We start from the raw sequence: 25,393 nt of genomic DNA, 5'->3' as shown, positions 1-25,393 counted from the left end.
ATGTTGGGTGTGTGCTTGAATAATTCCTTCTCCACTATGAAAGTACTATCTGAGCCACCTTTCTTTGGACTCCCAGTTTACTCAGGTCACTATAAATATAGGATGCTACAGGAAAAAACAGACCGCATCATTTAAAATCATGCTTTTCCTCTGTTTGGTAATTTTTATTAAAGGGTGATGCATTTTTATAGGCTCACAAGTATAATAATATACAGTTTCTCAACATCAAATATTGCCATGATAAGATGCAAAATAATTTTCTTGTAATATTAATTAGTGGTTGATGGGCTTAATTTTTTTTAGGTGCTGATATTGATGCGTTGTGTGTTGCACCAAGACATGTTGATCGAAGTGACTTTTTCACCTCATTCTATGATAAGTTGAAATTACAGGAAGAAGTAAAAGATTTAAGAGTGCGTAAATGTTTGGGGTGAAAGGGGAGGAGTTATAAAATTTATTTAGTCATTTGAGTGAATTTTATGGTATAGCCATAATTTATTGAGCTGTTGTAATTTGCCAGACCCTTCTAAGCACTTAATGTGTGTTCTCATTTTCTTTAAAACAAGCCTAAAATCATAAACTCATTTACAGATTAGGAATTTGAGGCAAACAAAATAAATATAAAGTCATCTGGCCATAGGCACACATCTGATGAGTGGCAGAAATCAAAAATTTGAGCCTTGATTTCTGGTCTGATTTCAGAGCCTAGTGTTTTTAAGGTAGTTACTGAGAACGTATGTTTGTGTCAGGTATTATGCTAAATTATGTTTAAACAATTTCAAGTATCACATTCATTTAAAAGTACTAAAATTAGTAGAGGCCTAATGTGTAGTTCCAGAGACACTAAATTTGTTTATTTTTCCTACAGGCTGTTGAAGAGGCATTTGTACCAGTTATCAAACTCTGTTTTGATGGGATAGAGGTAAGGGGTAGTTTAAATTGACAGTTCTTGCTATGTGGTGTTACTAATTTTGATTGATGTAGGGCAAAAACTTGGTTTAAAGTTTATAATTAGTTGGTTGTGATGTTAATAACAAGGTTTTTTAATGGAAATGACTGTTCTTAGTAGAAATACCATTTTTAGTCTTTTTTAGAAAACACCAATTGAAATTTGGAGCTAAAACAGAAGTAATGAAACTTTGGACTGAAGTGCTATTACAAAACAGTTTTCTTGGTAGTTTTTCCATATGCAAATTTTCTGTAGTTTTAGTCTCAGTTAAGGCAATAACATAATATATTTTTGCCTTAACTTCATTTGAAAGTTGGGATAACAGTGTACACTGAGAGTATGTGTGCTGAAATATTTTCTGATGGGAAGATTTATGATGTTAAATTGCTGAGGTGTTGTGCATTTCTCCTTGCTGCTTTTAGCGTGTATAGTGAAAGTAATTGGAACAAAACTGGCAGTGAAGCAACTTTGTTTCCTTTCCTGTACATAATGGTGCTAGAAAGTCACTGATGGTAATAGTGAAGATTATAAAGTTTTGGAAACTGAAAGAATAATAATTTGCTGTTTTGCAAAAAAAAAAAAAAGATGGGATTCTAGGATTGCTGCATAAAATGCTCACCTGTGTCTTTTATGAAAAGTCAAATGATTAACCTTAGTAAGTAGACATTAAATGTTAACATTGATAAAAGATTATCAAATTCATATAGTTTTGGCTTAAATAATGTTTAAATAAATGTAAGATAATCTCTACTATAAATTATAAGGTGATGCCTCATTTTCCCAGAAAGAACATTACTGATACAGAGGAAATTTTTTTGTTAGGAGACCCAGCTCAACTTAGTAAACTTTACAGGATGGAGATGCAAGTCATAGCTACTTAAAAATATTTAATGTGTTAGTTTTCTATCATATATATGTATATATATATATATAAAATAACACTATTAGAAAATAGCTATTTTAAAAAATACTTTAGGAAATTTTAAAATAATTTGTCCTAGAATTTTTTTAATATCACTGACTTGCTTTTTGTGTTACCTAGTTTTATGAGCATTTAATTTTTATTTCTGTCTAAATTGAGGGACATACTAGATTTTGAAATCTGTTTAATTGAAAACATTATTCTACACTGTAAGTACTTATTTCTATAATTGTACAGTTTTTTCCTTCTATCATGTAGGTGTACGTTTAAATGATTTTCATTATATGCTCTGAAGATACTGCTTTTTAAAGTGATTTTGTAAATTTGTAAAAGGCTTGTTTATATAACAACATCCAAATTAGAAACACGACATCATATTCTCAGAAATAATTGCCAAATCTGTGCTGAGTTCCTTTGCCCTCTTACCTTTCTTTTTAAAAAGAAAAATGATTTTGTCAGTTGAATTCTAGAAGACTTCTAAATTAGCCTCAACTCTGGCTGATGTAAATTGTGCTTTTCCCAGTGTGGTGTTTTTTTTTTGTTTGTTTGTTTTTTTGAAACAGAGTCTCGCTCTGTTGCCCAGGCTAGAGGGCCGTGGCGTCAGCCTAGCTCACAGCAACCTCAAACTCCTGGGTTCAAGCAATCCTCCTGTCTCAGCCTCCCGAGTAGCTGGGACTACAGGCATGCGCCACCATGCCCGACTAATTTTTTCTATATATTTTTAGTTGTCCAGATAATTTATTTCTATTTTTAGTAGAGATGGGTTCTCGCTCTTGCTCAGGCTGGTCTCGAACTCCTAACCTCGAGTGATCCTCCTGCCTTGGCCTCCCAGAGTGCTAGGATTACAGGCGTGAACCACCACACCCAGCGTTCCCAGTGTTTTTGTTTTGTTGTTTGTTTCTATTCAAAACTAAATTGGTGCTATTTTAAGTTAAGTTCTGGGGGTAAAAAACAAATACAACAAAAAAACTAAATTTGAAAAACATACTGTAGTATTATAGACATGTAAGTTCTCATATAAGGAGATCCTTTTTACTGAGAGGTATTTTTGGGCTAAATATAAGGATATTTGCCTTATATTTGGGTACTGTTTAGTATATAATCAATTTATAATTCATAGAGAACTAAACTGGAGGGCTAGGGAGGGTGGGAAAAAAACTAAACAGTTCATTTTAAGTAATTCAGTATATGCATTTAGCAAACTTACTAAATTCAGTAGATGTATTTAACAAACTTCATAAATCAAACTAAGTATGATTAGGTGTACAAGTTCCATTTTATGTTACCATGTTTTAACATTATCTGATTAAAATACCTGTGATAGGCATTAATATAGGTTAGGCTTTTGGGAGGGGTATTGTCACGTTCATAATTGATGAGAAGATTCTGGCTTTAAGGAGAATTAAATGTTTTTTTGTTTGTTTGTTTGTTTGTTTTGTTTTTTTTTAAATAGAAATGCCTTAAAAGTAGTTTGACAAATATGGAATGTTAAGTTTTGTTTTTGTTTTAGATTGATATTTTGTTTGCAAGATTAGCACTGCAGACTATTCCAGAAGATTTGGATCTACGAGATGACAGTTTGCTTAAAAATTTAGATATAAGATGCATAAGAAGTCTTAACGGTATGTCAAAGCTTACTTCCTTTTGTGTAGTTGCACTTTTTATCATATATTAAGGAGTTGTTTTTTACCTCAAGTTTTGTAATGGAGCTTTTAATGTCCATATTGTTAATCCATTGTGAGTCAAATAAAATGTGCTTTACCTAAGAGACTACAGAGAAGTGTCTGGTAGTTTATTTTGCTCATTAGTATCTTACACTGTTACTGCTTTTCTTCTGTCATTAATAGTACTTGGGACACTTAAAAAGACTGATCTTTGTACTCTATTGCTAGTGATTTAGGTTTCCCTATATAAGCCTAATTAATTTTGATCCAGATACTCTTTTGTAATATCATCAGTTGTTAAGTGAAAAAGCACTACTTTTTTTTTTTTTTTTTTAAGACAGAATCTCACTCTGTTTCTCCGCCTAGAGTGCTATGGCGTCAGCCTAGCTCACAGCAACCTCAAACTCTTGGGCTCGAGCAATCCTACTGCCTCAGCCTCCCGAGTAGCTAGGACTACAGGCATGTGCCACCATGCCCGGCTAATTTTTTCTATATATTTTTAGTTGTCCAGATAATTTCTTTCTATTTTTTGATAGAGATGGGGTCTTGCTCTTGCTCAGGCTGGTCTGGAACTCCTGACCTCGAGCGATCCTCCCGCCTCAGCCTTCCAGAGTGCTAGGATTACAGGAGTGAGCCACCGTGCCTAGCCAAAAAGGACTACTTTTTTTTTTTTTTTTTTGAGACAGAGTGTCACTTTGTTGTCCAGGCTAGAGTGAGTGCCATGGCATAAGCCTAGCTCACAGCAACCTCAAACTCCTGGGCTTAAGCAATCCTACTGCCTCAGCCTCCCGAGTAGCTGGGACCACAGGCATGTGCCATCATGCCCAGCTAATTTTTTCTGTATATATTTTAGTTGGCCAGCTAATTTGTTTCTATTTTTAGTAGAGCCGGGGTATTGCTGTTGCTCAGGCTGGTCTCGAACTCCTGACCTTGAGCAATCCACCCGCCTCGGCCTCCCAGAGTGCTAGGATTACAGGCATGAGCCACCGCGCCCGGCCTCAAAAAGGACTACTTTGCAATTTTAATTAACATAGCTTGTTACTGTGATCTTAAAGAACAATTCTTGGAAACTTGAGTAGTTTGAGCCCTCCTTGGTATTTCTGGACTGGAAAGTTTTGGTTATGGGTCTAAAGTTTGAAATTAGGCAGGTTATAGTTCATTTTCTTTGGTTTGGGGCAATGTTTATGATAGAAAATAAATGTTTTAGATTTTTTTTTTTTGGAGCCTGTTATGGAGTTAACATTACTGATTCTACCAAGTAAAAAATTTTATTTAATTTTGATGTCAATCTCAGAAAATTTAGAAATATTATTATTAAATTTTTGATGATTTAATGTTCTGTTTTTTCACCCCTGTTAATCAGGTTGCAGGGTAACCGATGAAATTTTACATCTAGTACCAAACATTGACAACTTCAGGTTAACTCTGAGAGCTATCAAACTATGGGCCAAACGTGAGTTCAGAATTTGTTGGCTAGCTTATTAAAAATATTCAAACTTTTGTTCAACACTAACTTATCTTTTTGCTTTTCCCTTATCAACAGGCCACAACATCTATTCCAATATATTAGGTTTCCTCGGTGGTGTTTCCTGGGCTATGCTAGTAGCAAGAACTTGCCAGCTTTATCCAAATGCAATAGCATCAACTCTTGTACATAAATTTTTCTTGGTATTTTCTAAATGGTATGTGTTTAGATTATATTAAAATAAAATTGATTGTAGACACTGAAGTTTAGTCTTATTTCTATGACATTTCTGCAGCTGGTTTCAGATTCAAATTTTAGTTCATGGTGTAGCCATTCAGGTAGCCTTGGCGGGGAGATCACATTGTATATAAAAGGACAATCTAAACTCCATTTCTTTTCCCTAGTTCTGCCAGGATAGTAGTAAGACAGATTCTATTTGTAGTTCCTTGCAGAAATCTACCCTCTAAATAAATTCTGAAGTTTAGCTGTAACATCTGATAAAATCCAATTTATTGATGGGCAGGAATGTCAGTTACTTTTGCATAAAACTTCTACATATCACTTCTTTCACTCTTTGAATTCTTCTAAATCTATAGGCCATTAGTTTATTGTGATTGTATTTTGCTTTTGCTTTCAGCTGTCCATTTATATTTGGTAAAATATTGAAGATGTAAATTTTCATAAAAAGCCTTTAAAGACTAAGTTAACATTATGTGCTTGCAATTGATGATCCTTTTGAGATTAGTCATTAACCCAGGAGAGATTTTTGTTTTTAATTCCTTCATTTCAAGATGTCCACATTTGTCAACCATGATTTCTTTTAAGAAAAGTAAGATAAAAGAAGATAGTCGGTTTGGCTTAAAAGGTGTGGGTTCTTGGGTTTTATTCAAATTGATCTTAAAAATTTAAATCTTCCATTCCTATTCTTGCCCTTCCTCCCTCTGCTTGAGTTATTTTCTATTAATTTTATAAAAATTAGAGTTATTGGAGACAATTTATAATTTAGAACAAACTGTGCCACACTTTTCAGTACACATTCTGGTGTTTTGGGATTTGGTAGGACTTATAATCAGGTGTGATAAAGAATGTCAGAATTTCTCTTAATGCTACACATACATAAGCAGATATTTTTTGAGAAGCTAACCTTGATGTAAAGGATGACAAATGTTTTTTAGTTTTTATCTCTTCTGTAAAGGACTGAATCAGCTCATTTATGGAACATGTCTTGAGAATGTGTTCACACCACAAAGTTTTATTACACTTAATTCATATTAAAACTTTAAAGTCATGAAATAGAGAACTATTTTCCTAATTATTACAATTATTCATATCCCTTTGACTATAATCAGAAATATCTTTGAATTCTCAATTGGCTTTGGGTGGAACTAGTATTATAAAGACAGGAATTTTGTCTTTCAAGCGGGATTTAATTTATTCTATTCGTGGTTGAGGTAAACACATCAGACATCTTGGGATAGTGCTTCTTTGTTTAAATAGTCCTTTACCAGTTCTTTGAGAAGCAGAGAACATGTTTGACTTCAGTATGAGAAAGCTAGCAAGTAAGTTAATTTCTTAGTTAAGGGAAAAGTAATTTGAATAGTCTAATGTTGACAGAAAGGAATAAGGTTATATGTACCTTGAGGGCAGGATGAATGAAGAAGGATCACATTCACAAATGCTTTATGTTTAACAAAATACGTTTAGCTGGTAATATCCTATAGTCTTATCAAGTGCTACAATCTTTTTAAACAGGGAATGGCCAAATCCAGTGCTATTGAAACAGCCTGAAGAATGCAATCTTAATTTGCCTGTATGGGACCCAAGGGTTAGTGTATTATTTTTTCCCCTACAAATTCACACTGTGCAATAACAAGTAAAAATCATCTACATAAACTCTAGGGAGACTTCCCACCCTTTTATGTATGAGTGGACATGTCCATATGACACTTTCTTTTAGATAACCTCAACTATAATTGTCCTCCGATGTGAGAAGCATAATTATGTACCCTGTAAACCACATTTAATTGTACATAGTTTTTAATATGAATTTTACTAACATTTTAATTTATTCTATATAGAACTACCTTGTAAGTCAAAGTTGTGTGGGCATTTGTGCTAAAAAAAAAAAATAAAAGGATACTAAAAATCCCTGCTTTTTTTTTTTATTTTATCTAAATATTTTGTTAAAACTGGGTGGTTTTAGGAAAGCTTTTACCTAATGTTTACATGTGGCAGATAACCTATAAGCAGTATCACTTTAATTACCATGATGTAATTGTAAAAATTGGTTTAGATATCTCAGAGATTATAAAAACAAGGTTGGGCTAAAGAAGAGCTTCCATTGTTTCTTGGGAAATTATGACATTTACAGCTTACTCATTTTAAATATTAACAACATGTACTTTATAAATTGATAAAGAGAAATTTGGATTTGAATAAGCCTTTCTAGGTTTATGAAATTCTAATTTTCTAAATTTGTTATCTTACTGTAATATCAAAAAATTTAAGTTCTGTTTGAATTACATCAAACTATGTCTTTTCAAGTTTTCCAAACCTCAGGGCATTTAATTTTAGAGAACGGGAGTTTACAATTTGCGTAGTATACAGATAAACCGTTAATAAACCATTCCAGTATCTCTTTAAAATGATGTCAACATGGATAATGTAGTTTCACCATGTGTCAATAAGCTTGAACTCCTTATAACTTAAGGGTATATTAAAAATTTAGCTTTTCATCTTGTTTAAAATTAGTTTTACACAGAACATTTTGTAGCATGATATTTCTCTAAAGTGTAATTGTGTGTACACCCCCATTTCTGTTGTTGAATAAAGAAAAACTAAACATCAGTAAATTTCCCAAGAGAACCTTTTTTTGCTCAGCAGACAACACTGTTTGTAGTAAGGTTGCCAAAATAGTCATGCCCATGGTTGAAACAAATCATTAGTTTAGAACAAATCTCTGATTCTATGAAGATTTCCTATAAAACAGTGTCTCCTTACATGGTTTTTCTTTCTTAACTCCAGCTATGAGTGAAATAAAATTTAATCATTGGTTCAGTTTAACAAGGGGTAAAAAGTCCAAGTATCTGTTGCATATGTACTTGAAGAAACTGATTGGCTGTTGTTGTATGTAGGTAAACCCCAGTGATAGGTACCATCTTATGCCTATAATTACACCAGCATACCCACAACAGAACTCCACGTACAATGTGTCCGTTTCAACACGGATGGTCATGGTTGAGGAGTTTAAACAAGGTAAGTGTTTATGCTTATGCTCTGCTTTATACACGAAGGATTTACCTACCATTGTAGATCCAGTAGTCAGCTATGCAACTTAAATTGAAGAGGCATTCACTGAAGTGGATTTTGGTGTTTATTTATAATGGTATATTTGAGAACTGACTCAAAAAAATTTAATTCCTTTTAGGCAATTTATTTTTTAAGTTGGAACCTTAACCAACACTGAAAACCACCAGAGGCTGGTTCAGTGCCATACTATTGTCTCGTAAAATTAAAAATAATGGTTTGTCTACACTGGGTGACAGATGCTTAGCAGACTGTATATCCTGGGAAGAGTTTTGAGCAGGATTGAGGCCAGATTGTCCATTATTTTGGAAGAAACTTTCGCCATTTTTGAACTCCAGTTGTACTATTAATATGAAGGTGTAGCTATTCCAAATGTTCTTTGAGGGAAGTAACTAGAACAAGACTGGTTTGACTGAAAGCAGTCAAGGAGACTGAATCAGCTATTCAACCACCAGCTTTAAATTTAGAAGTTTAAAATTCTTTCTATTGCCTAAATAGAGGCTTTTCATGGGAAGATGCCTCTATACTTTTAGAAACAACAGGAAACCTTTTTTCAGAAAGGCAGTAAACAAAGTATATGGGAAATTTTTCTTAGGTAACTTCAGTGTTTCAGTTTTGAGGAAAAGTCATTCCATGAGCATGGCATTTTAGAATAATGGTACTTTATGAGAAGAAACCTGGCTATCTTTCAGCTTTTTTGAAATGTGTGTACCTATGTGAGAAAATGCTCTATGAAACTTCGTTAAAATTCTCATTTTAGGATTATAGTGAGTGCATGTGGTATGATTAAAATTATTTAAAATTCTAGATGGTTAGACTGAAGCATGCAAACATTTTAATATGTTTTTAATCTAGGTCTTGCTATCACAGATGAAATTTTGCTGAGTAAGGCAGAGTGGTCCAAACTTTTTGAAGCTCCAAACTTCTTTCAAAAGTACAAGTATGTATTTTAAGGCATGTCGGACATGTTGCTCTCTTTAAGTAATGATTTAATGGTAGTGTCTATTATCACCTCTTCTTGCTAGACTAATCTTTTGTATTTACCTTTAAACATCTTCTATAGATTTTTCCTTCTTGTCAGAAAGGACATACTTACTGTTTTAGTAAACTCTTTTTTTTGGGGGGTGGAGGTTAAGATAATGTGAAGCCCCTACAATTTTTCTGCCTTATCTAACTGAACTCCTACTACATTTGTAGCAACATCAGTTCAGTAGGCATATGTCATTCGTGACCAAAACAGTAAGTCTGCATACATTGGCTAATGGGTAAACTGTTAAAATCTGTAGTTAATATTCTCTACTAAGAAACTAAATATTTTCATCTAATTCTGGAAACTTATTTATCATTAAGATTTTTTATAGCATAGAGAAAGCTAATAATACGTCACTATATAGCCAATTAAATGTTTTCAATACTTAACAGCACATTATTGGCTTACCTTTTTCCTCTAATGTTATTAAAGCCCCTTCAAATATTTCTACAAATAGTTTTCTTGGGATTTAAATGGGTATAATAATTTTTATTAATGGTTTTAATATAATGGTTTAATACCTTAGTACAGGTTAAAAGCCTTATTGTGTTAATTTTGATGAAAAATGTAAGTTTAATAAATCTTATTTAAAAAAAAAAAAAAACGGACTTGCATACTTATTTGCCCTGGGCTGAAACTTGCAGAAGTCCCATTTAAAAAAATTTTTTTAATGCTTGAAACTTTCCTGACCATTTGATCTTGTGTTGGATTGTGTTTTGTGATCTAAACAAGATTGCTTTATGCTATTTCCCCAATTAAAAACAAGAATGATGACCTTCATGATGTCTCTGTGTTTTGTTTCTGTATCTTTTGCATGAAAAAGCAATAATGGAGCCAGTAATTGTGTTCTGGGAGCATTATGTTGTCAGTAAAAAGTAAAATAGCGTAATACTGAATGCTTTTGATTTATTACTTACTCCCCATAAAGTTTGCTTTCCATCTGGCAGGTAATTTTTCTTTGTTTTTTATTTTAACCTGGGTTGAGGAAGTACCTTTGAGCATTTAAATAAACATATACTGATAATTTTAAAAGTATGATATAAAGAATACATAATTACTTCCATCTAAGGAGAATAAAGAAATTGGTCTTACAGAAAAGGATCAGCATGTCTTCAGTCCTGAGGATCAAAGATAAAGTTAGGTTCATACTTATTCCTCCCTCACTTCTTTATAGGACTAAGATGGGTAGAAAATACCTACAGGCTTCCTTCACTTTAAGAAAAATTAATGTTGAAATTGAACAAACCTTGACTTTGTCATTTCATTGGAATAAATTCACATTATTAGAACTTTGTGCCTTTTAAAAAGCTTGCTTAGTGTTTCTTTTAAAACTATGCTTTGATCTTTGCCACATGGTACCTATACAGTCTTTGACTGATTAAAAGATGTTATATTGCTAATCTTTACTGACGTCTCCTGAAACAAATCTTCTTAGGTTATCAAAAACAACTTTAATTAAACATATTAGATATAAGGAAATAGCAACAAATAGAAGAAATTATATGAGGAAAATTTGAATTTCAGCTGTGTATACTGGTAAAACTTGAAAATATGACGGTGGACTAATTTTATCCATACCATGTTATAATTCTCCAGAAATTTTCCTCTTTAAGATACAGGGATGACTATAATCTGGCTTTGGGAGGTGTTCACAAATTTGAATTCTTAAGACATACCCTCATAAGAAATACCCTGAAGATTGGCTATACAACTGTATTGAAATCCTTAGTTTTCCCTTGAGTCAAAGTTCATTAAACCTTTGAAGCATGTGCTAAAAGTACTATCATTTGTTACGTGTAGGATTTTATTCTTTCCTTCTTTTTTTTTTTTTTTTTGGAGACAGTTTCACTGTTGCCCGGGTTAGAGTGCCATGGCGTCAGTCTAGCTCACAGCAACCTCAAACTTACTGGGCTCAAGCAATCCTCCTGCCTCAGCCTCCCCAGTAGCTGGGATTACAGGCGTGTGCCACCATGCCCAGCTAATTTTTTCTGTTTCAGTTGTCCAGCTGATTTGTTTCTATTTTTGGTAGAGATGGGGTCTCGAACTCTTCACCTCAAGCAATCCTCCCGCCTCGGCCTCCCTGAGTGCTAGGATTACAGGCGTGAGCCACCACTCCCAGCCTGTGTAGGATTTTAAATCATGTGAGATACACCTGCCATTCTTGAAAGGGAGAGAACCATGGAGGAAACTTTGTCTGTCTTAAAAGTAAACTAATCACCTTCTAGAAAGTTATCAGTGTTCCTTAAGAAAAAAGGGTAACGTTGTTTCACGAAGTTTTTAAGGAGTCCTAAGAAAATATTTTTTGTATTTCTCCTTCAAGATATTCAAGTTAACACTTAAATAAGTAGCAGTAAGATCATTAACATTAGGAACTGGGATACTTATTTCAGATGTTACCTTTTACTAGGAAACAAGGAGAGGTATTTAGGAAAATCACAGTGTTCTCATTTCAAGTATATATAAAATAATTTTGCCTTAAAATTTGTTTTAAAAATTTTAAGATACTGTACTGTAACTCCTGGTCCTGAATTAAGATAGAATTGCAGGCATTGTACAACATCTTAGTTATGATCTTCCCAGGTAAAATACTAACATGAAATGGCACAGAGACCCACTTACAGAATTTTTTGTAAATAGCTATTAGGTAATAAAGCAACTAAGTTAAGTGTTCTTAGGACTTTATTTCGATTCTTTGGGGATATATTTATATCATTAAATTTTATTGGTTAAATTTTAGTAAATTTACTATATGATAAACTTTAAATTTGGGGAAAAAGTAATGACAGTTGCTTTAAGACTTCAAAGTCTCTTCATGGAGACATTGGAACATCTTCAGCATGGTAGTTTTTTGACATGGCAGTTATGAAATAGGGGATCACATTTTTTGGTATAACAACAAAATAACATTTAATTTAGATGTACTTCTATTTGGTTTCTGTGGTATGATAGGGATGTTAAGAATTGAATACCAATCCTGATTTTTAAAACTTAAAAATTAGGAAATTTACAGAATGAAGTTGGAATTTTATTTTCAATTTTTTGGATGAGCCACTCATATTTGTAGGTTATTTCTATTACAGCATTTTATGTCTCTCAATTCAAGTTTGCTTAAAGGTGGCTGAGTAAAAGACATTTAACCTCAGCATAAACACTTGTTAGATCTTCTTTAACATTTTTACCTATACGTAAATATATACATTTGTGCATAAAAAATGTACAAAGTAGATACTTCCCCCCCTCCTTTGATTTCTGCAAGAAATAAAATTGAACTGTATAGGCTTCAAGTCTTTAAACTTTGGGCTGTCAGCAAAATTAGATGCAAATGGATTGTTTATTTACCCTTCATAAATGGAGAATATTGTATATCATTTAAGCTTTTGTTGAAGACTCAGGTCGTTATTAAGAATCTTCATTTTGAGTTTTTGTATGTATGTCTGATTTTTATACTTTGTTGTCTCCTGTTATAAGTTGCTATACTTTCGTGAGAAAGCTCATCTCCCTTACTTTTTTTTTTTCCTTTTAATTTTAGTCAGTTCGTTTTTAATGTCTCAGGGACCTAGAAGTCAGGTTACTGAGCTTTTAGGATTTTGTTTGATTTAGGACTCTGAGTATGGGTTTATCTATATGTGTGACGCATGAGCTTTTAGTGCTTTTATGTGACTTTTATTGACTTATTTATTTGGGCCATCTGTGTTTTCTCTGTATTTGGCTTGTTCCAAATAATGCTGAACAAATTAAACTGGTAAAGGAAGTTTTGGTGTATGGAGTTGGACTGCATATTCACTTATCTGTGTATACCTTGTTTTTATATATTTACCTGTGTTACCTTAAGTTTATACATTTTAAGTTAACTCAGTTGAACTTCACAATAAGAGGGGTACTATTGTCCATCCCATTTTACGCAAATCTTAAAAGTTGTTTAGGGTTACATGGTTACATAGCTCTGAAGAATTGGAAGCATTTTTCAAATAATCAGTTGGACTATTTTAAGGGAATATGGTTAAAAAATGCTTGAAGTTGCCAAACCTTTAGTAACCTTACCTAAAAATGTCCTTTATTTTTGGCTGAAGAATTTTCTTTGAACTATACTTTGTAGTTTTTCTCTGAATCTAGGTCAGACTTTTGTGAAACTTTTTAAAACGTGATTGAGAATATAGGAAAGATTTCAGACTTCTAAGAGAATAAAATAATTTTAAATTTTGGTTATACTGCCATTTTCCAAATTAGTATCTATACTAAATACTAGTGATGTCAGTTTGCATTTTGAGGTAAAAGTTTCTGGTGTGAAGTTTATCTTCCAACTCTTCTAAAATGGATACTGTAGGAGAGTATATAGGTCTGAACTTTTTTTCATCTTAGGAAATTGAACCCTACTAATTACACTTCAGTTTTAAATAGTTTGTTTTAGAAAGACTTAGATATTTGGTCATGATAGTATTTTCTCAATTGAAAACTTACCTTTTTTCTAATTTGAATGGGATTAAATTTCTGATAGAATTCAGATTTGTTGCTCTCACGTTAGTGATGTCAGTTTTTTTGTTGTAGAAATAAATTTTTATCGTTGGGAAAAATCATGGGGCCTAATTTCAGTATTCAGTTTAATTTTCCCTACCATTTAATTTGAATTGAAAAGTATGATGTGTTTCACATTGTTTTGGAAGTTACTGTTGTAATATATATATTTAGTTATATGTTTTTGTGGCTAGAACCCTGGCTTTTTGTTTTCCATTGAAGCATTTTTTATAGGTTATATTTTAGTGAGCAACTCTTTAATCTTATAGGTAGAGCGCTCTACTGGTGTCATTGAACAGTTATTGTTTATTCAACGTTCTTGAATTAAGCTACTTTATTTGCTAATTATTCACAAAATCACTGTCTTTTTGAGAAGAATTAAAATTGCCAGTACTTAGAAATATGTGGAATATAGCATGTGATTTTATTTGCATATTGACATTTTAGTCCCCCTTGCTAAACTGATGTTGATCTATAACTGTAAGGAAGCTTATTACATTATGGTTTAATATCCAGCACAAAGCACGTAAATAAAATAAATAGCATGTTGTCTTTATCTTCAAAGGCATTATATTGTACTTCTAGCAAGTGCACCAACAGAAAAACAACGCCTAGAATGGTGAGTATAAGATTAGACTTTACAGAAAAAATAAACATCAGAATGAATCAGATAGCCACAGAATACACATAGGAGATGGGAGGAAGTCTTTAAAACATCCAGTTTGGTTTGATTTGTTCCTAATTGGAACTTTACTATTTATAATGGAAGTATAGATTCATATGCATATATAACTTGTTTTTTTGTTTGTTTTATAGAGATCCATGTATCATTTCTTCTTAACTATAGTGCTTTGGTTTAGCTTACTGATTTTTCTTTAAATATTTTTGGGAATAACTTTTATAACCTTGCTGGTTTGAATGAAGTGTATCTTGGTTCTCTTTTTCGTCTAGTTCAGCATTTTGGGGTAGAGCGTAAAGCTTTTGGTTTTATCTTTGGGAGTTCTGCGAGTTGAACTGCCCTGGTGTGTGTTTTAAGTTATTTATGATCTTCATATTACTTTTTTACATGGACATTTGATTTTGTGCATTTGATTTTTTTTTAAAAGTTAACCAAAACTTTTCATTAATACTAAGTGACATTTGTTCAGGGTGGGCTTGGTGGAATCAAAAATTCGAATCCTAGTTGGAAGCTTGGAAAAGAATGAATTTATTACACTGGCTCATGTGAATCCCCAGTCATTTCCAGCACCCAAGGAAAATCCTGACAAGTAAGCACTCTTCTAATTCAATCTAATCTCTTCCTTTTTTCAACTTTTATTCATAGAAGCTTTTACAGACAAGTTTTATAACTAGTATCACTATTCTATTAATTACATACGGCTTTAAAAAATTTGGAATTTATAAGTTTTTCCTGACCAGATGCATTGAAGAGAAAGACTATTTCTTGAGAAGAATTTGCACTGAAATAAACCTTTTCTGATAATAGTCTCTAATTCCATTAACTACAGTTCAAATTCTGCTCATCTGCTCTAATACTATCTTTAGCATTGCTTCTTAACATTCCTTCTTACTTTTTGTACAATAGTTGTTGGTTTAGCTGCTGTATACTATACATCAGTCTTTGCTGCTGCTTTTAGTTTTTTTTAAAAAAAGGGAACATATTTTGTTTTGACCCCACAAAAATCCGATTTGTGATTGATTCTGGACCATTGAGAAAATATATAAAATAAAAGCAGGCTTACTTTAACCTTTTCAGGGTCCTTTATGTAGGTCAGTTGCTGGTTTGATTGTTCCTGTTATTATTAATGAGACTCTACCTATACTGTGTTGCCTTTGGAGAGGTTGGAGAATATTAGTAATGAGCTTTTTAAAAAAAAAAAAAACAGCATTAAAGAAAGATTTAAAAATGTAGGTGAAGGGATCCCTTAAGTTTGTGTTGTTATGGAATAACTATTCTTATAAAGAATTTTTCCTTTCTAATCATGTAAAAAAGTTATTTGAGCTTTTTTACAATTTTGTTAGTTATTGCAATCTTTTTTTTTTTTTTTTTGAGACAGAGTCTCAGTTGCCTTAAGTAGAGTGCTGTGGCAGCACCCTAGCTCACAGCAACCTCAAACTCCTGGGCTCAATTGATCTTCCTGCCTCAGCCTCCCGAGTAGCTGGGACCACAGGTGCACACCACAACGTCTGGCTAATTTTTATATTTTTAGTAGAGACTGGGTCTTGCTCTTGCTCAGGCTGGTCTTGAACTCCTGAGTTCAAGCAATCCTCCTGCCTCGGCCTCCCAGAGTGCTAGGATTACAGGCGTGAGCCACTGGGCCCAGCCCAGTTATTGCAGTCTTAATTACTATAAAATACTATATGCTGCTCCATTCAGGGGATAAACCATTAAATGTCCAGAAGTAGCTCAATCACTAATTGCTCTGTGCTTCTGTTCATGTGGACTTTTAAATCGGATTTTAAAAGTTTAAGAAATATAAAGTTCTAGTTAAATTTTTATATCTAGAAGATCCTTTTTTGTTTCAGAGTTTTCTAAAAAGCATTATTCTTTTCCCCTCCGTAGTTTGAATATACTTTTTCTTTGATTGCAGTGCCTTTGGTACTTTCAAATCATTAAGAACATTGGCCATCAATGTACAGTTGTAAGAGGATATTTGTCCTGGAACTCTGATTGTTTATATAGTAATAGGAATATAGAGGATAGGTTGTTGGGAAGGACTTTAAGTTTTGATGGAGTTTGGGCTTAAAGCTTGAGTTTGCTCATATATTTGTATTGCAAATTTTCCCACGTAGCTTAGATTGTCAGCCTTGTTGATGATTATATTTTCATGAAATCCTGATAAACTGTGATAATTTTCTTCTTTTCAGGGAAGAATTTCGTACAATGTGGGTGATTGGGTTAGTGTTTAAAAAAACGGAAAACTCTGAAAACCTCAGTGTTGATCTCACCTATGATATTCAGTCTTTCACAGACACAGGTATGTCTGTACTTGGGTAATGAAAACATTAAGTTGTTTGCATATTTGAATTTGTCTTGATGTACATCATAGTGATGTTTGTAATAACTGTTGAAATTATTTGGGAATATTAAAAAATGATCATCAAAATAATGGCTTTGTATTAGTTACTAGCTTCAATAATGTCAAATATAGGTTGAGTATCTATTATCTGACATTCTTAGGAATCGGTGTTTAGGATTTTTTTGTATTGTTTGGGATTTTGGAATATTTACATTATCCTTACCAGTTGAGCATTTCCGATCTGAAATCTGAAATGCTTCAGTGAGCATTTCCTTTTAGTGTCATGTCAGTGCTCAAGAGTTTTAGATTTTGAAGCAACTCGGATTTTGGATTTTCGGATTAGAGGAATACTCAACCTGCATATAAATGATTTTTCTCTCTTGTGATAGACCTTAAAGTTAAGTAGAACCATTTTAAACTTGGCTTGTCCACATTTCCTTATGAAATTAGAAACAACATGAGTGTATATGGTTGTCTAAAAGACTGAGTGTATGTCTGACTGCCTTAATCATCTTTTTTTTTTTTTTTTTTGAGACAGAGTCTTACTTTGTTGCCCAGGCTAGAGTGCCATGGCGTCAGCCTAGCTCACGGCAACCTCAAACTCCTGGGCTCAAGCAATCCTACTGCCTCAGCCTCCCAGGTAGCTGGGACTACAGGCGTGCGCCACCACGCCCGGCTAATTTTTTCTCTATACATATTTTTTTGCTGTCCAAATCATTTCTTTCTATTTTTAGTAGAGACGGGGTCTCGCTCTTGCTCAGGCTGGTCTCGAACTCCTGAGCTCAAACAATCTGCCTGCCTTGGCTTCCCAGAGTGCTAGGATTACAGGAGTGAGCCACCGTGCCCGGCCTGCCTTAATCATCTTGAACTTTAGAAATTGATAAAGCTGAACTTATGGTGACTTGAAGAAATTTGTCCTGTGTGTCAAATACAGATTCAAGTGTTAATTCATAGGCAGGGATTAGAGTGATCGAGTCTACATTTCAGATTGACCTGTACCCTGAGATAAATAAAAGGTAGTATGTTTTAACTAAAGACCAACTGATGGATTTAGTTGAGAATCTAAGACTATATGTAGATGCACAACTTTTCAAGAGAATAATGAATATGCATCTGTGCCTTTTCCTTAAAGACTAACCCCATTTTCTCTCTAGCATTGTCTTCCTCCTCTCTGATTTAAAAAATTCTAAAAGTGATATTTTTATCTGTCCACTATGAGGACTTCTCCCCGGAGAACATTCAGATTTAACATTAAAAATTTTTTATCTACTTAGAGAAGGAGAGAAAATATTGGTGATAATTTGTAAGAAAATCAGTGTCACATACTAACTGTAATATAAAGGAGAAATAAAGGAAAAGAACATATATTTGAGTGTGTCAGTGCTTAAGGTATGACATCAGAAGACATATTTAAGTGTCAGGTGATTGTACTTTATGTAGAATCACTTAGCAATGTGACATCTGTGAATTCTGACTGATACAGGTGTTACTTCTAGTGATTCTGATAGCACCAGCAGTGTTGGCTTTGGTGAGATGACATGATAAAAGTGAAAGTTGCAAATAAAACAAAAGGTGATCTAATTTTGATACACATTTGAGTTGTGTTCCTAGAAATTTCAGTTTAAAGTACATTATTTTTTATGTAACTTGAATTCTTGGTTCAAATAATTACAAAGTAGATTTTTTATGTTTAGGAATGTAGAACATGGTACAATTCTTCCCTGGGTAGAACTGTCCACATTGAGGGATACCTGTTGTCTCTAGCCAGTAGCAACTGTTAATCAATGTAATAACAAAAATACCCCCATAGATTTTTAAAATGCCATATGTACGATGATGTACCACCTGCTTAAACACCACCGAAGTGTCTTTTTCTAAAGTAAAGATTCTCGTGTCAACTTTATTTATGAACTAACAAGTCATGGAGAGATATTTGAATTAGAAAATTTGTTTTGTACGTTGTGTCAAAGTTGAGCTGTTTATTAAAGAGTATACTAATGAACCATCGAGATTTTTCAAGGATCTTTTAGGTATTTTAGAAAGGAAATATTTAGATGTCCTGTATCTTGAAACATTTTAATGGAATACTTCATGGAAGTTTTTTTTTTTTTTTTTTTGGTAGAGATGGGTTCTTACTCTGTTGTCCAGGCTGGTCTCAAACTCCTGACTTCAAGCGATCCTCTCACCTTGACCTCCCAGAGTGTTGGGATTGCAGGCCTGAGACATCGCGCTTGGCCGTTTAGAATTTTTTAAAATAAAACATTTAACATGTTCAGAATATAAATTTTTACCCCTAGTTCCCTCTAACTTCTAGTTCTGATTATTCATGCTAGAAACTTCAGGGTCATCTTTGACTCTTGTTTTTCCTCTACTTGATATTAATCCATTATAAAATCTTTTTGTCTCTTCTTTCAGAACACATTGAGATTTTTTGCTACTTACTGGTTTTTCCACTCTCACCCTAGCCCCAGCCACAATTATTATCATTTTGGATTATTGCTGTAGCCATAGCCTTTCTGTTCTGCCCATGCCCCTCAACTATTTCACCTAGCATCCAAATAATATTTTTAAACTAGGTTATGTCTCACCTGCTTAAAACCTATAATGGATGCCCATCTCACTCAGAATAAAAGTCCAAGTGTCCTTACTGTGGTGTGCAAGCCTCTACCTGATCTGATTTTCTCATGTCTCTGACCTCACCTCTTATTATAAGTTCACAATCCTTCATCCATACGTCTTGGAGCTAGAAAGGCAATAAAGTTAGTAAGTAATCTACCCGGTGAGGCCTTGGTCAGCTTTTGGTTATCAAAACCAGTATTTATTCAGGGAACTGTTGATATTCACATTAAAATAGCTACAGATAGTTCAGAACAGGGCTTGTTGATGAGTGTTCTTGCCATTCTTAGGAAAAATTTCGGTGTTGGGAGTTTGTGAGAATTTAGAGTTGCAGATAAGGAATTATGGATCTCTACTTTTCCTCTTCCCCATTTGTGATTTTGTTGTTTCTCAAGCAGTCCAGGCATGTTCTCTGGCTCAGGGCATTTTGTTCTTGATGTTTGCGCTTCCTGGAATGCTGTTCCACCTGGTACTTAGCTCACTTCTTCATGTTCATTTAAGTCTTTAGTCACATGTCAATACAGCTTCTAGGCTGATCTTCCTATCCTCTTCCCTACTGAGTTTTTCTCCAGAGTGCTTAATCATCATCCGACACAGATTATATTTTACTTACTTATTTTTTTCTTTATTCTCCCCACTAGAATGTAGCCTTTGGGAGGCTCTTTTGGTGTCCCTTGTTCACTGCTATATCTCCAGTGTCTGGAACAATGTGAATGCAGTAAATATTTTTTGTATGACTGAATTTTTCCTTTTTTGCACCATCTGGAACTAAATAATTTGGATTGATTTATTTGTAGCATTTTCTTTTTGTACCTGTGACCTCTGTTATTTGAGTTATTTCTATAATAGAAAATATGTCATTAGTTATCTTAAAATTTTATCTTGCAGATTCTTATAAAGGTGGTTTTGGAGATAGTTTAGTAAGTTTGACTTATTTTATGACATGTGTTCCATACTTGGATAAAGTTTTAAATAATAATGGTAGCTTAAAAGGGTCTGGGTTTAGGAAACCCTTTTTCTCCAATTCTGCCATTTCATAAAGAGTTACTCTTTAAAGTTACTACTTTAAGAGCCTTTTAAAGAATTATTATACTGAAAAAATTAATGTATTTTGTGCTTTTATTCATTATGTACACCTTGTGCTAGAAGGAGAGTTTGCTCAGGCATTGAATTATGTCAGATTAGAGATGGGTCTTGACCTGATAAATTCACAGATATGCAGTATTGATGGCAAAAGGATCCTTACTTAGAATAGTTTCTCTGGAGTGAATTTAACTGCCTTTATTAAAATGTTTCTATTTTTTGTAACAATTTCCTAATTGTGTAGTTTATAGGCAAGCAATAAACAGCAAGATGTTTGAGGTGGATATGAAAATTGCTGCAATGCATGTAAAAAGAAAGCAACTCCATCAACTACTACCTAATCATGTGCTTCAGAAAAAGAAAAAGGTAAATTTAGAAAGTACTTACAAAAGCATTACTAACATAATGTTTTATGCATCTTGAGTATCAGTATTTCAGAATTTAGTCTCAGTTAATAAGTTATATTTGAAATAGATGACAGCATTTAAAAAATCTTTTATATGGAGCAGTTCCATTATGTGAAATCTTGCTCTGATCAGTTCTCTTGGACACAACTTGCTTTAGACTCCAGGATTAGTGGTGATACTTCATGTGCTTATTTTGTATACACCCATATTCTCTTTTAAAAGCCTTTTATTCTTATCCATTTAAAAATTCCACGTCAGCATGTAATATACTTTCCTTTAAAAAGCAAATAAAATTAAATTAGTAAGGTAATATGCGAATTAACTAAATTATGAGACTTTTTTTTAGTTTTTTATTTTTTATTTTATCTCCCCTATGTGAGAATTTTAAAGAAATAAAAATGACTTTTTTTGGTAAATGTATAAAATATACATGTTTATTATTTAAAAATTACTGAGTATAGGTTACCAGAGTTAATATTTTTGCAGTATGTTGTTCTAGTATTAGTGTTTCCTTTTGAATAACTTAGACCCATTTATTTCTTTATTTGGACTTACTATAGTGGGCATATTAGAATTGTAGTGCACAGATAACAATTACAGTTTTTCTTTAAGTGATTTCAAAAACAGATGGTTTATTCTTATAATGGAATACCTTATAAGAGTAAGTGAATTATAGCTGCATCTATTTTTTTTTTTTTTTTTTTTGAGACAGAGTCTTACTCTGTTGCCCAGGCTAGAGTGCCGTGGCGTCAGCCTAGCTCACAGCAACCGCAAACTCCTGGGCTTAAGCAATCCTTCTGCCTCAGCCTCCCGAGTAGCTGGGACTACAGGCATGTGCCACCATGCCCGGCTAATTTTTTCTATATATACTTTTAGTTGTCCAGCTAATTTCTTTCTAAATTTTTTTAGTAGAGATGGAGTCTCGCTCTTGCTCAGGCTGGTCTCGAACTCCTGAGCTCAAAGGATCCTCCCGTCTCGGCCTCCCAGAGTGCTAGGATTACAGGCATGAGCCACCACGCCCAGCCTGCATCTATTAATATGTTGAATAAAAAGTACAGGTGTATATGTACCATTTTCAAGTGTTATGTAAACTTTACAAGTTTAAAAACTTATGAAACAGTATAATTAGTAGAGAATATGAAATAAGTGTATTTTAGAGAATTGATAACCACTGTATTCAGGATAATAGTGGGTTATCTGGGTCTGGAATTGGGAGGAAAAGAATGAAATCAATACACAAAGGGCTTTAACTTTATAATGTTTCTTAAAACAGAGGGCATATGGTACAAAAGCATTGAAGTTAAGGGCGAGGACTCTGGAGTAGACTGCCCGGTTCAAACTCAGGTTCCACCATTTCCTAGTTGTGAGATGGGCAGGTTATATAACAAACGTCTTGTTCTTGATTTGTTTCATTTCTAAAATTGCAATAATACTAACCTGTCTTGTTCGGTATATCGTGAGGATTAAGTGAACCAACACAGATGTAAAGGGTGGTTTAGACTAGTTCGTGGCACATAGTAAGTGCTCACATTAGCTTCTGTTATTATCACCATCATTATTCACAACTTGGGGATAGGTACATAGATTTTTTTTTTTTGGGTGGGGAAAGGTCTAAAATGCAATTTTTAATGGTTTAAATATGTTATTTTAAAAAATTGTTATTCTCTTCTTAACCTAATGGTTTCATGATTTAACTAAATAATGTAAAAAAGTGACAAAAATGTACTGTTCTTTTCCCAAGGAATTTCATTTATTTATTGTAAAATTTGCCATCAAACAATTTTATTTTTAAACTAAAGTGTCAGGTCAAAACATTTTGCCTTCTTATTGTCCTTGATTGGGTTAAAGCAATTGTACTTAAACGTAGATTTACTACATATAAAAATATATAAACATTTTTTATGTTTTCAGAAGTGAATATAAAATAGATGTTTATATTCTTTAGAACTTTGCTGTTTCCGTTTTATTAAAATAGCCATTAATAACTGAGGCAGTTAGATTTCCCAGAATCCTAGATTTAGATTACCTTTTTAAACTCTTACTGTTTACAGTATTGATATTTGGAACAACCTTACGTAGAGTTAAAGTAAGTTTTAATGCAAGGTTCTTTATTCTATTTTTTAAAGGAGTATCTATAATCATCCAGAATATAAAGCAAATCATTAATGACTAGAAATGTTTAGTGCAAAAATTTTATATATCAAATTAAGCAACTATAATCTTACCTTGCAGTAATAGAGTAATAGTTATTCTTAACATTTTAGCTTATTTCTGCACAGGGTGTTCAGTATACATGTTATCACATATAATATGTATTGTGAAAAGGTTTTTTTTTTTTTTTTTTTTTTTTTTTTTGAGACAGAATCTCACTCTGTTGCCCAGGCTAGAGTGCCATGGTGTCAACCTAGGTCCCAGCAACCTCAAACTCCTGAGCTCAAACAATCCTCCTGCCTCAGCCTCCCAAGTAGCTGGGACTATAGGCATGCGCCACCATGCCCGGCTAATTTTTTTTTTTATATATATATTTTTAGTTGTTTGGCTAATTCTTTCTATTTTTAGTAGAGACGGGGTCTTGCTCTTGCTCAGGCTGGTCTCGAACTCCTGAGCTCAAACAATCCACCCGCCTCAGCCTCGCAGAGTGCTAGGATTACAGGCGTGAGCCACTGCTCCCGGCCTGTGAAAAGGTTTTTGATGAAACTTACCATTTTGTGACCTCGCCTTTTTTGTGCTTAATATAGTATGATCATCTATCCAAATTACATTTTTAGTGGTGGTTTAATATTTCTTTGTATGGCTATAGTACGATTAAATCTGCCCTCCTAATAGATTATTTCCAAGTTTGCATTAGTAAAGTAGCACTTTCTTGTTTTTGTAAGTAACAAATATCTAGGAGTCTAGATCCATGAATGGTTTCTTTGGACTCTCATTAATAGCTTCTTTATATTATAATAACTGCTATTTGCAAAGGACTGTACTGGTCCTTTTCTATATTTAATGTTCCAGCTACCTGTGGGTATTATCTCTAATGGGAGAAACTGGAGTACTAAGAAACTTGCCCAACATCATGTAGTATGAGCTGGGAATTGGACCTAGGTCTGACTGTAAAGTATATGTGTTTGTTTCTCTGTATAGTATGCTCTTTGTCTTATTTATTATTAAAAATTTTGGTAGAATGTTTATGATTATTTGACTTTAAGATCTCTTGGTACCAAAGTATATAGATACAGAGGTAAGCAAAGCAGTTGATTGCTGTTTTGTGTTTAGACCTACCAGTTAAAACTTTCACATTCATATCCGCAGCGGTGGCCTGTTATCTTAACAGGTGTTTAGTCATCTGGTCAGGCAGGTAACTATGTAGAATTGAATATAATTTACTTACTGAATAAATCCTCATATCTGGTGGAAAGCATCATTGAATAAGAGAGATATTCATTGAGAATATTATTATAGATACTTTTGTTTCACAACTGACTTCATAAGCAAATGACATTACTCTTTCCTCCTTTCTCTTCTGCCAAATCTCATCTTACTCAGTTTTGATTTATGTGCATAAATGGTGTCTCTAGTGCTAAGTCAAAGATTAAGAGTATCTTGTCATTTGGGGAACTGGAGAGCAGAGCCTGTACACACACATGTATGGAATGAGTTTTTATCAACAGTGTAAATTATTTTCATTAAAATGTTTGTGTAGGTAAGTGAATATTCTGAAAAAACAATGAAGCCGAAGGAATCAGTGTAATATTGTAGTATTGAATAGCAAAAATTAAAACTTTGTCACTATAGAAATCAACTTTAATCTCATAAAACCATTCATAGTTTTTTGTTTGTTTTCTTACATTATCTGTTTTGGAGTGCTTTGGTTTTTAAGGAGGAGGACCCAACATTAGTGGGTATTAGGTTTAATTTTCAGAAAATTATTTCTGCTTTAATTTTCACAGGATAATTTATGCTGTTAAGTGTACTCTCTTAAAATCCTAAATTGCTGTTAGAGTGCTAGAAATCTCTTGCTTTTGAGAGAGGCTCATTTTATTGACAAATAGTAAGGAATGGCAATAAATTGTACTTCATAACTTTCTGAAATTTCATAATTTTTATATTCATTGTAGGATAATTAGAAATCTAAAAACATCCTTTTAATCCCACTAGCCAGAGGGAGTCATTGTTAGTATCATGTTTATTTTTTTCATCATATATATGTATATATATATTTATAGTCCTCTGATTCAAGATACATGTTTTCATATTACATTGCTTTTTAATTTTTGTTGTATCTTATAGTCAGTGTGTATGTTTAATGTACCATTCCTTTCTCCTTTTTTCTCCCACATAAGAGCTGTAGTTATGTTGAAGCCTCCTTAGAAGTTAGGACATGTGTGACTCCTAAGGTCTTTGCCTTTTACAATCATTATGGCAGTTCTA

General features: G+C 33.3%; 1 protein-coding gene across 7 annotated transcripts in view; it reads left to right on the top strand.

Moving 5' to 3' along the window:
• Positions 1 to 25,393, top strand: part of PAPOLA (poly(A) polymerase alpha) — a 59,825-nt gene that overhangs the window by 19,879 nt on the left and 14,553 nt on the right. For 6 of the 7 annotated variants that reach the window (XM_045561118.1, XM_045561156.1, XM_045561138.1 and 3 more), the window contains exons 5-16: positions 304 to 413; positions 869 to 922; positions 3,382 to 3,493; positions 4,899 to 4,988; positions 5,079 to 5,217; positions 6,753 to 6,825; positions 8,135 to 8,255; positions 9,162 to 9,246; positions 14,414 to 14,467; positions 14,997 to 15,116; positions 16,717 to 16,826; positions 20,812 to 20,933. In XM_045561118.1, coding sequence (XP_045417074.1) covers positions 304 to 413; positions 869 to 922; positions 3,382 to 3,493; positions 4,899 to 4,988; positions 5,079 to 5,217; positions 6,753 to 6,825; positions 8,135 to 8,255; positions 9,162 to 9,246; positions 14,414 to 14,467; positions 14,997 to 15,116; positions 16,717 to 16,826; positions 20,812 to 20,933 — 1,190 coding nt within the window. The remainder of the gene's footprint in view (positions 1 to 303; positions 414 to 868; positions 923 to 3,381; positions 3,494 to 4,898; positions 4,989 to 5,078; positions 5,218 to 6,752; positions 6,826 to 8,134; positions 8,256 to 9,161; positions 9,247 to 14,413; positions 14,468 to 14,996; positions 15,117 to 16,716; positions 16,827 to 20,811; positions 20,934 to 25,393) is intronic. The other variant, XM_045561164.1, reaches the window with a different exon arrangement.

Source organism: Lemur catta, chromosome 1 (assembly GCF_020740605.2).
Source record: "Lemur catta isolate mLemCat1 chromosome 1, mLemCat1.pri, whole genome shotgun sequence".
NCBI classification, from domain to species: Eukaryota; Metazoa; Chordata; class Mammalia; order Primates; family Lemuridae; genus Lemur; species Lemur catta.
Note: the sequence above shows the minus strand (reverse complement) of the source record. Positions and strands in the feature narration are given on the sequence as shown.